The 13534-nt window shown below is 39.0% G+C and overlaps 1 protein-coding gene across 1 annotated transcript; it reads left to right on the top strand.

Moving 5' to 3' along the window:
• The first annotated feature begins 2910 nt into the window (after positions 1-2910).
• LOC133987761 (integrator complex subunit 6 homolog) lies at positions 2911-8529 on the top strand. The gene is made up of 6 exons (XM_062427204.1): positions 2911-2950; positions 5986-6216; positions 7358-7456; positions 7975-8012; positions 8117-8227; positions 8341-8529. The coding sequence occupies exons 1-6, from the start codon at positions 2911-2913 to the stop codon at positions 8527-8529; spliced, it is 708 nt and encodes a 235-aa protein (XP_062283188.1).
• The last annotated feature ends 5005 nt before the right edge of the window (positions 8530-13534 follow it).

Here is a 13534-nt window from a genome sequence, read left to right as displayed (position 1 = left end):
CCTTTTATGGCTGCAACTAGCAATTCATTTTATTAACCATTTTGCAGATTATTTCCTTGTTTTGTCCATAAACTTTAAAAAAAACAAGAGTGAGAAATGTTTGTTATATTTTCTAAGATCTCATGGTGATGTCTTAAAATGTTTTGTTTTGTTTGATTAAAAGTCCAAAATGCAAAGAAATTGAGTTTAATTTCATGTATGACACTGAAAAACATCAAATCATCACAACTGAGAAGCAGCAACCAGAATGTTTAATTTTGCTCAACAAAATGACTGTTCCCAAAAAGCCAGTCTCTGTGGACCTGACTGATAGGTATAGACTAAGTTTATTGATCCCTCTAGGGGGAAATTAAAAATTGACATAACAGTATTTTCAAAAGGAAAATCTAAATTAAAAATTAAATTAAAATTGAATAAAATAAATAGTAAAAATCTCAAAATACTATACACAATAAATATATAAAATAAATAGTGGGAGTGGGAGGGCTGATGGTATGAAAGAGCCCCCCAACCGCTTTGATGGATGAGTCTGGCTGAACGTGCTCCTGAACCGCCTCATCTCAGCATAGAGAGGATGAGAGGGATTGTCTATGATAGCTTCCAGCTTTCCTCTCATCCTCCTCTCTGTCTCTGCCTCCACACTGTCCAGTTCCATCCTGACTACAGAGCTGCTTTCCTCACCAGCTTAGTTAGTTTATTTGTCCACAGCTGTTGATGCCCCCTCCCCAGCACACTGTGGCAAAGAAGACCAGACTGGTAGAACATACATAGCAGCCTGGTGCAAACATTAAAGTCTGTGTAAAGTAAGAATAATTATGTGTTCTGAGTTTGACATACCACAGAAAAGTGTGTTGTTAACCACCCTGCAAAATTTGAATGATTAAAAAAATCACCAAATATATTAAATTAGGCTTCAAAGTTATGTAAAAATCAGCCCCTGTCTCTGCTCCCAAACGCTGTGGGAGTGCCCGCCGATTCTGCTGAAGCCCCGACCCCTACCAAGTGTCACCTGTCAATCAAAGTCACCACCTCTACCCGAAACATGGACGCTACGTCTGAGAGCTTTCTGCTGCTAGCTCAGCTGCTAGCTTGGCGGCTAACTCAGCTAACTGGCTAACTGTAGACTGTAGTAGTAGTAATATTAGATGTAGTAACAATAACTCGCCACTAGGCAGGTTAACCACCTCTCGGTCTTATATAGTAGGGGAGGGGCCATGGTCACGGGGTAGCCCTTTTTTGCAGGCTCAGAAAATCCGGAAAAATGAGAGGGTGAGAAACAGTTTAAGGCTCTATCTCCACAATTCAGTACTGCATAGTTATCAGCCTTTTCACATGTTTTCTGTAACCATTTTCCAACATGTATAATATGTTTAGAAGTAAATCAATGAATTGACTTTACACTCACTTTAAAGGACCTGAGCCTCCTCAGAAAGAACAGCCTGCTCTGTCCTTTCCTGTAGAGCGCATCAGTGTTGTCTGACCAGTCCAGCTTGCTGTTCAGTTTCATGCCGAGGAACTTGTAGGTGTCCACTATCTCCACCCCGTCCCCATTTATGGAAACAGGTGTCGGGGGGCACTTTCTGCATCGGAAGTCCACCACCAGCTCCTTGGTTTACTGAATGTTGAGCTGTAGGTGGTTCCTGTCACACTATCCTATAAAGTTCTCCACTAGGTCTCTACACTCCTCCTTCATATTGTCTGTGATGCAGACAACAATGGTGGAGTCACCTGAGAACTTCTGCAGGTGTCACATCCTGGAGTTGAAGCAGAAGTCAGAGGTTTAAATTGTGAACAAAAACAGTGACAGTACAGTTCCTTGGGGTGTGCCAGTGTTGCTTGACACCACCTCTAACAAGCAGCCTTGAGCCTGATATACTGCGGCCTGTCTGTGAGGTAGTCCGTTATCCAAACCATGAGGTCCTGGTCCAGCTGCATCACCGAGAGCTTCTCAGCCAGCCGGACTGGCTGGATGGTGTAAAAAGCACTGGAGAAGAAGAAGAACACGATCCTCACAGTGCTTTGTGTGTAAGCTCTGTGAAGCACGTAGATGAAGGCATCCTGCATGCTGATATGCAAACTGCAGCGGGTCCTGGCAGTCACGTACCAGGGCCTGAGGTGCTGCAGGACCAGCCTCTCAAAGGTTTTCATGACGTGTGATGTTAGAGCCACTAGTCAAAAGTCTTCAGGAGCGCTGGGATATACCTTTCTAGTTGAAAACCAGCCTCCCTCCCACATTTGACCCTCATCAGTTTGCTTAAAGAGCTGATAGATCCACCTGGAACATGAAGATGCTCGTCATTGACTCTAGCTCAACATTTAATACCATCATCTCAGACATCTTAACCAGGAAACAACAAGATGTAGACCTCTCCATCTCCACCTGCACATGGATCAAAGACTTCCTCACAAACCGCCTGCAGAGAGATAAAATAGGCCCTCACATCTCTTCCTCCATCACACCAAGCGTTGGCGAACCCCAACGTTGTGTGCTCCTCCTCTTGTACTCCTTATACCACCTACGACTGCACACCAGCCCACTCGTCCAACACCATAACCAAATTCGATGATGACACAAATGTCTTCGGCCTCATTGCTGGGGAAGATGAGTCAGCATATAGGGACGAGATTCAGAGACTGACTGATTGGTGGAAGTCAATCTACTTATCTATCTAAAATAATTATTTCATAATAGAAAACATTGCACTAATCCTTGCAGCTCTGAAACCTTGCATGCATTTGCAGAGCTGCAGTATAAATAAACAGGGGGAGGAGAGCAGAGCTGTTTGTGGTTGTTTGGAGGAGGGACTCCATCATTTAGAGAAGTGAGCGATTTAGAGAAGTGAGAGAAGAAGAGAAGTTCCTGGTTTGCAAGTGAAGACGGAAGAAAGGATTAAACTATCAGAGCGTAAGATGAAAGTTTGTCACACTTTGATCTGCTTTTTCTTCCTCAGTGAGTACATTCACTTCTTAATTCTTTATATTATGTTATATTCTTTATTTAAAGTTGGGGTGAGGGATACATGTGAACACATTTTTGTGGTTAAACATGATGAACAGTCACTTTAAGATGTCAATCATTAGCAGCACTTGTTGTAACATTGAAGGGTTTACACACTGAGAATTATCAGTAATTCTTGTTATTTTTGCAGGCAAACAGGTTTTACTTCAGTTCATTTGACAGTTTGTGACTAAGTCTTTATTACAGTGACAATAGAGAGTAGACAGGAAACAAGGGTTCTGTGGGGAGAGGCCGTAGTCAAACCACGGATGTGGAAGTTATGTTGCGTCTTGGTCAATGAGCTACCGGCTCACATCCAGAAATGATCCTTTTCACATTGATCTAAAATCAACTCTTCTAACTGTGTTTGTTTTATATGAAGCAGAATTCAGTTTCTTTGTGTTGTATTTTTGACCTTATTCATAACAAAGTGTGTTCTGTTGCTTCAGTCTGACAGTTTTAGCTTAACTGCTTTTGAAACTCTTTCTGGTACATTTTACTAAATAAATATTACTTCTTATGAGGAGCAGAGAAACATATGAGTAGCAGCCAAAGTCAAAAAGCATTTCAAGACTACAAAGAAGTGAACACAGCGGTGTTTGGCAGTTTGGTGGTTAGTGAACCATCCAGTTCCTCTTTATGGAGGAGAGAAAAAAACCTTTGAACCAGTGAATAATGTCTTGTCATGCGGAGAAACTCAAAGAGAAATGAACACAGCGCACAGGTGGTCGGGTGGTTAGAGGGCATGCCACATACCTGTGCTGCATGTCACACCCCCCCTCTCCTGTTTCCTGCCTGTCCACTGTTATAAAGGCGTCTGTGCCGAAAAAATCGTTTAAAAGGAAGAAATATACAAATGAAAATAATTTGGATCAGTGACTAAAATGTTGTTTTGAATGAACTTTTTCCATTGATATACTTTGTTTGTTCAGTCAGGGACAATCAGTCAATCATATTTCATATTATCATTCAAATAAAAAAGGAAAAAAATATATTCTAAATAATTTGATTTAATGATGACATTGTCTAGTTTTACATGATTACAATTAATATTGTTCCATCATCCACTTATGTAGCTGGAGCAGAGGACAAAGGGGAAATTACATCACTTTACTGCCTTTAAAACCAGGAAGACAACACTAATGCTATATTATGATATTACAATATTCAAAATCTAAAAAGATATCTAATTTCATATCATGATATTGATATAATATCGATATATTACAGCTACAGTTCTTATTTCAATTCAACCATAGACTGTATATAAGAAATGGACGTAACATCCGTGACGTCACCCATTGGTTTGTGGACTGCTGCTCGGAGGCCAATAGTTTCGGATCTGAGCAGCGCCATCTTGAAAATTTCAGGTGCATGCCGGGAAAAATAAAAACATGGATTCTACTTATATGGGCATCAGGAGGAGCATGAGGTGCCCTCCTGAACCTGTGAACCAATCAACCTGTCAATCACGACGTAGCCACGCCCTAATGCATACCCTGCTTTATCGTCACATATAAAATCAGGGAGGCCAAAATGTCCCAAATGAACATCATACTGCACTGAAGAAGGCTTTAAACTAGCGATTGAGACCATAAACACATGTTGAAAACGTTTACTGAGGTTAGAAATCAAGTGAGAAGTTGGTGAATTCTCCATTGACTTGTATGGAGACAGAAATCCTTTTGACACCAAAACGGTCGCCCCCTGGTGGCCTTTTGATAGCATGCAGTTTTAAGTTACTTCCTGCGTTGGCCTCATTTCAGAGGACTGGAGCTCCCCTCCTGAATTCAACATATAAAATCAATAACAACAAAGTGGACTTTAAAGAGGGATAATTAAATTTTATTTTACCTCAACTTTGTTTTTGTTTTATTTTACTAATTGCTATTTTACTTTATTACTTTTATTTTACAATAACAAATGTATTGTAACAGCAGTAGTTAGTGGGAGTGTGTTATGTTGCTAATAGAAGGAAAGAGTGATTATACAGACGTGTTTATTTGTATAACACATTTTAGCAACAGACAATTCAAAGTGCTTAAGATAAAACATAAAAGGAATCAAAGATACAATGTAAAGGAACACACAACTCCATATAAAGACATCTGGAGAAGTAAAAGACAAATGAATGAGGACAAAGATGTAATTTAAAACATTTAAATTGAATCAAGTCATCAGAAAAATGTGAGAATTTATGCTGCATCCATCGAGTCCTTCCTGACAGAATAAATCAAGTCAAATCACAGACTGGTTGAACTGGGCAGCTCCCAGTGTGACTCTGTGGATCAGTGTGGAAATGTTCATTATTGACTGTTGATTTGTTTTTTTTCCCACAGTGCTGCAGGATGGAAACATTGGTCTCATCAATGCACAAATCCCCATTTATACAGGAACTGAAGGACAAAGTATCACAGTTCAATGTTACTTTACCACGACTTCATGGTGGAGATACTTCTGTAAGGACGAATGTGAACGATACATTCTGACAACGTATGGTGGCAGTGCTCAAAGTGGCAGATACAGCATGAGATATTATAAGACTAGTATATATACAAGTACAGGAAGTGGTCTGGATGTGACCATCACACAGCTGAGAAAATCTGACTCTGGACGTTACAGGTGTGGTTTGAGGAGTTACCATTGGGGTCCACACAAGCAGTTTAAGATCATCGTCAGAGATGGTGAGTTTCTACTGAAAGTCATGAAAATGTTTCTTCATGTGTCTGGAGGTCAGAGGAAACATTTTTCTGACTGCAGCTCATATTTTAATAACCTGATATTTGGTCTAACTAATCACTGTGAAGATTGATACAGTAAGTGTTCATTTACTGTCTCAGTGTTTTTAGGAATACAAATTATAAACTGACTATTTCAATTAAATGTTACCATCGTTTTTATAAGCAGCCGGTCAGCTAAAGGAGCATTTTATTTCTCTCATCAGGATTTATTTTGTATCAGTGTGTTTCTTTCTTTATTGTTCACAGCTCCGCCCCCTTCAAAACCAAAGTCGACTGTCAGACCTGCCCCACCACCACCACCACCACCACCAACAACAACAACAACAACAACAACAACAACAACAACAACAACAACAACAACAACAAAAACAACGACACAGAGTTTCAGAAGAAGCTCCGCATCTTCATCATCCTCTACTAAAACTACCAACCAGTCTGAACAGAAGCAAACTGAGCCAACAACAGATGGAGATTCAGGTACATTTACCTTTGGAACTTTACTGTAATGAACAAAACCCTCCAAATATCTTTCATATTTTAGGTTCCTCAAAGTAACCACTGCTTGCCTTGATTACTGATTTGCACAACAATTGTCAATATCATAACCAGCTTCATGACGTCGTCACCTGGAATGATTTTCTATTAACAAGATTCAGGATTCACAGTATTTGCATACATACAGTAGAATGAGGCTAAATACTGTTTCTCAGCAGCTCTTATCAGTGCATTAAAATGAGTAATAAACATGTACTAAAAATGATCATACCTAAAATAAAAACCAAACAAATATATCAGACACAGTTGTATTGTGTCAGTGTAGTGTTGGTTAACAGAAAATAGCTCTATTCAACTGTTCTAATAATCCATATTATGACAGAAACTGATCAACTAAGTAAATAGAAACAATAGTCGTTCATTACAGATCCAGAAAAATGTCAAGAACTTTGAACGTTTATTTATATCTGGTTGCAAAAACTATGAGGACTGTCCTTTCTGAGAGGTTCTTCAAGGAACCTTTTTGAGCTGAGAAGGTTCCTCCACAGTGAGAATGAGGCGGAACCCAAAAGGTTCCTCAAGGCTCTTCTGCTGCTAAGAGTGCAGGAAAGGAAGACCAAGAGTTACCTCTGCTGCAGAAGATGAGTTCATTACTGTTAACAGCTTCAACAAGCAGCAATTAACAGCAGCTCAGATTAGAGTTAGCTTTGTAATGGAGATGGTTTGAGATGAGCTGGACCACAGCGTGAAGGAAAAGCAGCCAACAAGTTCTCAGCATATGTGGGAACTTCAAGACTGTTAGAAAAACATCTCAGGTGCCTTCATCATAAAGCTGGCTTAGAGAATGAAGAGTGAGCAAAGCAAAACGTGGCTAATGTGATGAATCTGAAACTTAACACAATATACTTTCTTTGTTGCTACATGATGATATTAAATGTGTTTTTCATAGTGTTGATCTTTCTCTTATTGTTTTACAAAGTAGAAAAAAATGGAAATAAAGAAAAAACCCATAAATGAGGAAGTGTATCCAAACTTTTGACTGGTCCTGTAAATGTAATGACAAACTAAACAATGTTTGTCGCTGTAGACCACAAACCTGTTTCTTCTGTTTAATCTACAACAGGTGTGCTGCTGTACGTGGGTCTGACTCTGTTCATCTTCGTGCTCCTGTTCTCCGTGGCTGTGCTGATACTCTGCAAGAAAAGAGCCTCTAAACCCAAAGGTGAACATCTGAAACCATTTCTAACAAACATTAAGACTGTTTCAACTGTTAATTTTCCTCAAACAAGCTTTCACATGTGAAAAAAATATTCTCACAAATTATGTATGTTTCTATTTTAAAGATGAATAATGTTCCCTAATGTTTCAGGCAGAGACACAATAGTTTAAATTTGACCAAATTATGTTCAGGAGAACTTTTATGAGTACAAATTGATTTTAAGTTCCTGATAAGTTTGGATCAGTGTGTTTTGTTCAGTCTGTGAACAAAACACACTGTATTCAGTTTTCAGTCTCCTTTTAATTCATTCATCACATTCAACTCAAACATCAGAACAACAACATGACTGTTACTATGTGTGAAAATGTTTTTAACCCATCATCAGATTAATTTGACTGATCTTCAGAAGCTCAAACAGGAACAGACTAAAGTGTTTCCAGTAACATTTTGGTCAGAAAGGCCTCAAATGTCTCTCAGATGTTTTAGAATGTACTTATTCTTCTGAACTTTGTGTTTTTCAGAACATCCTGAGGAAACAGTGTATGCTAATGTCACAGAGGTGAGTTTAAGTGAATTTGTGACATCTGAGCATTTTTAGTGTTTGTGAAACCAGCTGATATTAATACAAACCAAATCCATCCTCTTCTTCTTCTTCTGCTGCAGACCAGCCGAGAGGAGATCAGAGAGGGTGATGGACAGAGCAGATCTGCTCCTGTGGAAAACTCAGCTGACTACAGCGTCATCACTGCTGCAGCATCTCGTCCTCTGAGCAAAGTAAGAAAAAATAACTGTGCTCTGTCAGTTATGTGTCTTTAAAGAAAAGTAAATGTTGTTAAGACTAAAACAGTCTATACGATATAAACCTTGAGCTCTTTCTTTTCTTCCAGCCTGAAGACGACTCGATTGAACTCCTCTACACTCAGGTAGATTTTTCCAACAGAGCTGCCTCCTCACTCAACAGCGCCCCCTCTGGTCAGGCCGATAACGTTATCTACGCCGTGCCTCAGAAACGCACTGATGCCAAAGTAGATTCACAGCCTCTGTACTCAACTGTTACTCCACGGCAGAAGCTTTAATGCTGCTGACATCCTGTTTCCTCCAGCATGCTTCAGGTTAAGACTTTTACTACTTCAGTCAACCTAAAAGAAGCTTGAGGAGTAAGAATGGATTTTAATGTCTGTGGATGATAACTGTGAGTTTACATAATAATGATGATCCACTTTGAATGTTTCTGCTTACATCTGTATTTTATGACGTAGTTGTTCTATCACCCTTTGACTCTTTAGTTTCTCACTTCATCTGGTTTCCTTTTTAAATATCTGTTAAGTATAATTGTTCTTTTTGTACTGTGATTGTTACAGACTGTCTCTCCACCTCCCTACACTTTTATTTTGAGTGTAATTCATTAGCCAGAAGAGAAGTTAAACAGAGTTAACAAACTTAAAGATGATTTGATTGATAGCATTATTTTTATTTTCTATGGATATCACAATAACATCAATATTGTCAATTATTTGCATCACAATAATCATGTAGTGAAAATCTGAATTCGTGCCGTTCTGCCTCTGGAGAACATTTTATCCAGTCTCGACCTCTTCCACTGGTTACCAGCAAAAAATTTAATAGATTTTAAGATTATTTATATATTTTTTAAAGAATGTGTTTTGTAAAGTTCATGCTTTTTGTGGTTTTCTCTTATTTATATACTGCCATGATGTTGAATATCTATGTTAAAAGGGAGTTTTTCCTAGCCTCTGCCACATGCTTGCTCATGAGGAAATGTTGGGTGTATTTAATTTAAATTTAAAGAATATGGTTTAGACCTGCTCTGTGTGTAAAGGGGCTATATCAATAAAGATTGATTGATTGAACAATGTTAAAGTTACAAAACTTGAAGTGAATGTTTGTAGAAATGGTCCCTTCAAAGGCGAGGGCGTCACCCTGCTCCGAACTCTTTGTTGTGATGCATTTATTACCAAAAAAATGAAGGATTAATGTAAGGGATGTGCTGCTTTTCTATTTTTGAAATAATAAACCTTTCAAGCAATTTCATTTTATTAACCATTCTGCTGATTATTTCCTTGTTTTGTCCATGAACTTAAAAAAACCCCAGTGAAATCCCATGGTGATGTCTTAAAATGTTGTTTGATAAAAAGTCCAAAATCCAAAGAAATTTAGTTTAATTTCATGTATGACACTGAAAAGCATCATATTATGTAGCTACTACTGGAGCGATACTATTTTCAAATGTGTATCTCAATCTGTGTGTGTGTAATCAGATTTGTGTGTGCGTAAACAAATCAGTATGTCTGTATTCAGATTTGCAAGTGAAGACAAATCTGCAAATGCATGCAAAGATCATAAATCTGTAAATGTCTGTCATCAGTTACAACTCAGGCAGGAGCTCTCGATTGGCTGTCTTTTTACACGTGATTTTTGTTACACTACTGCCGTGGCAGATCTGCAAATACGTAGAAAACCTTCACTTTTCCTTTGCATTGAGCACAGGCTTACGCTGCCTGGCTGCAGTAGCAGTACAGCCTACACACCACTAGTCGGCGCATAGCACCCAGTGATGTTAAGCGTGTCATCATTGTTATAAGGAAGCGCGTGACTTCTCAGCTGTGTCCAGGTATTGGGTAATACAGGTAGACCAGGGAGGCCAGAGCGAGAAACAGTGAATGTGGTACGGACAATTAAAGTGGAAAAAGAGAGAGTGGCCGAGAAACATCCAGAGAGGAGAAGGTCAGAAAGGCAAAAAAAAAGAAATATAAGAACTTTGACTAGACAAGGACCTGCGAACACATCGGTGGTTTTCTAACCGGCGGAGGGACCGACGGACCGGAGAGTGAAAGCAGACAGGTGAGTAACATCAGCTCTGCTGTGCTTCACATAAACAGTAATGTTACCTGTCTGGACATTCAGCTCACTGTCTACTTTGTCAAGATATGCTGTTATTGTGATGTTAGCTGTAAAGTAGCAGCAGAGTTGTTACTACAGCTGTCTGACTCTGCTCGTTAACAGGCAGCTAACGTTAGCAGTGTGCTAAGGTACAACCAAACATTAGCTGATGTTAGCTGTGAACTTGCTGTGCTATGCAGGTGCTCTGTGTATCTGGTGTTTGTTCACTGCTTTCAAGTGTTTATGAAGACCTATAAACACAGGTTTGTTATCACATTAAGATTATTTCGAGTGATACAAAATGCTATGTTTTCCTTAGCTGTAACTCTTACTTTAGTTTTGTCAAATCAACCTGAACAGTTAAATCCTGATAGTTTTTACTCCGTTGTGCTTTGTTACACATACAGATTGATACATACAAAAATAGATTTACTTCATTGAACCCACATTTCTTGGAAAATCTTGACTTAGAGCATCAGGCATTGCATAAGAACATAAAATATACAGTAAATCAATTAAAATGTAGAAATGTATGTTTAAAGAAAACAGATTGTGTGAAAAGTGAACAACCTGACACTGAACACCACAAAGACCAAAGAGTTAATACTGGACTTCAGGAGGAAATGTGACACAGATCTTGCCGCTCTCTGTACGTCTAATATCCAAAGGCCTCTCCTGGTCAGCCAACACCACAGCAACCATCAAGAGAGCAGAGCAAAAACTGCACTTACTGAGAGTGCTAATGAGGCTCAACACCAAAAAGAAGCTGCTGGTGGCCTTTTACCAGGCGACCATAGAGAGCCTGCTAACTTACTGCATGATGGTGTGATACGCAGGCTGCTCTGCTGCAGATAAGAAAGTGCTCAGACCTCCAGATTCAAATACAGTTATTTTGAATTTGAACGTTAAATTATGTCAAGGACTAAGGACAATATCATCCACTCATTTCTTATGATGTGTAATGTATATTATTTATTCTATTCTATGTTTTATTCAGTGTCCTGTGTTATGTTCACACCACAGAGTAGCAATTTAAATTTTGTTATATGCATAAACAGTGACAGTAAAGTCAATCTACTTATCTATATAAAATAATTATTTCATAATAGAAAACATTGCACTAATCCTTTCAGCTCTGAAACCTTGCATGCATTTGCAGAGCTGCAGTATAAATAGAAACAGAGGGGAGGAGAGCAGAGGTGTTTGTGGTTGTTTGGGGGAGGGACTCCATCATTTAGAGAAGTGAGCGACAAGTTCCTGGTTTGCAAGTGAACACGGAAGAAAGGATTAAACTATCAGAGCGTAAGATGAGAGTATGTCGCACTTTGATCTGCTTTTTCTTCTTCAGTGAGTACATTCACTTCTTATTTCTTTATATTATGTTATATTCTTTATTTAAAGTTGGGGTGAGGGATACATGTGAACACATTTTTGTGGTTAAACATGATGAACAGTCACTTTAAGATGTCAATCATTAGCAGCACTTGTTGTAACATTGAAGGGTTTACACACTGAGAATTATCAGTAATTCTTGTTATTTTTGCATGCAAACAGGTTTTACTTCAGTTCATTTGACAGTTTGTGACTAAGTCTTTATTACAGTGACAGTAGAGAGTAGACAGGAAACAAGGGCTCTGTGCAGAGAGGCCGTAGTCAAACCACGGATGTGGAAGTTATGTTGTGTCTTGGCCAATGAGCTACCGGCTCACATCCAGAAATGATCCTTTTCACATTGATCTAAAATCAACTCTTCTAACTGTGTTTGTTTTATATGAAGCAGAATTCAGTTTCTTTGTGTTGTATTTTTGACCTTATTCATAACAAAGTGTGTGTTCTGTTGCTTCAGTCTGACTGTTTTAGCTTAACTGCTTTTGAAACTCTTTCTGGTACATTTTACTAAATAAATATTAATTCTTATGAGGAGCAGAGAAACATATGAGTAGCAGCCGAAGTCAAAAAGCATTTCAAGACTACAGAGAACTGACACAGCGGTGTTTGGCCGTTTGGTGGTTAGTGAACCATTCAGTTCCTCTTTTTGAAGCAGAGAAAAAAACAACTTTTGAACCAGGAAATAATGTTGAAAAATAATTTACTGATTTATTTTCTAATGATAATTTGTGATTCTTAAAGTTTTTATTAACAATAGTGAATGTTTGACATGGAATTAATTAGTTTCCTCTGATGCAGTTGTCATTTTCTCGCCCTGCGCCCACGTTGTCTGAATAGGAAATGCATTTGCACCAGTCTGTGCACCTATGGGTGTGTTGGTCTCAGAATGAGGTGAGGTCAGACGCATTGGTGGTGCGTTGCTATTTTCAGGCAGAGGAAAGCTATTGCACCACTGACCAACAAAAAACAGGTCTGACGTCACGGGCGCATATTTCACTGTTATATTAAGGGTGTGTTTCAATATTTTAATAGGCAGGTGCACAATGCGCGTACACTGTTACACACACAGGGACAGGCAGCGGAACAGAAAAATAAAAGTATTACATCAACATATTAAAAAAATACATGTCATATTAGTTAGTCATAACAGATTAAATAAGAATAAGCCTTCCACTGTTTGGGTGAGGGGGGATCAGCACCTTGGAGAGTGCCACTGCAGACAGTCTTCATACAACTGTATGAAAGGTTAACATGATTAAAACAGTTTATGAAGAATATTTAACTCATATTCTTGAGATGACATGGATTAGGTTAAGATACTTTCAACAATTTAAACCCTGCTGAGTTTACCTGTTACTCCATGACCAGTGGTGTGCAGTCAGGGGCAGCAAGGCTAGCACTGCTAGCCCTGTCAAAAATGTATTTTTTCAGTTTTTTTCCATAATTAAAAGGTCATTCTGAAATGTATCTGGAGTCAATTACTTGTTCAGTATGCAACTTTATCCAGAAAAACGATTGGTTATATATTGTGGAGCTCAAATCTCCTATGTCCTATAAACGCATCACAGCTCCTCTGCTGGGGCCAGCAGTAGTTGCATTGCTAGCCTCTGATCGAGCTGGACGATGCTATTGGATGCGTAACGTTGAGTGACCGTATCATCAGCCAATCAGATGTTGATGTGTTATTTACAGAACGCCCCTAAGTCAAGCAGAGTTTCTAGTGCTGGCCTGGGCGTCGTCATTCAAATGAGCTCTGCTGATTGGCCCATGGGCAGGTGCGTGATGACGCAC

Source organism: Scomber scombrus, chromosome 10, assembly GCF_963691925.1.
Source record: "Scomber scombrus chromosome 10, fScoSco1.1, whole genome shotgun sequence".
NCBI classification, from domain to species: Eukaryota; Metazoa; Chordata; class Actinopteri; order Scombriformes; family Scombridae; genus Scomber; species Scomber scombrus.
The sequence above is the reverse complement of the archived record's forward strand: the minus strand, read 5'-3'. Positions and strand labels throughout refer to the sequence as shown.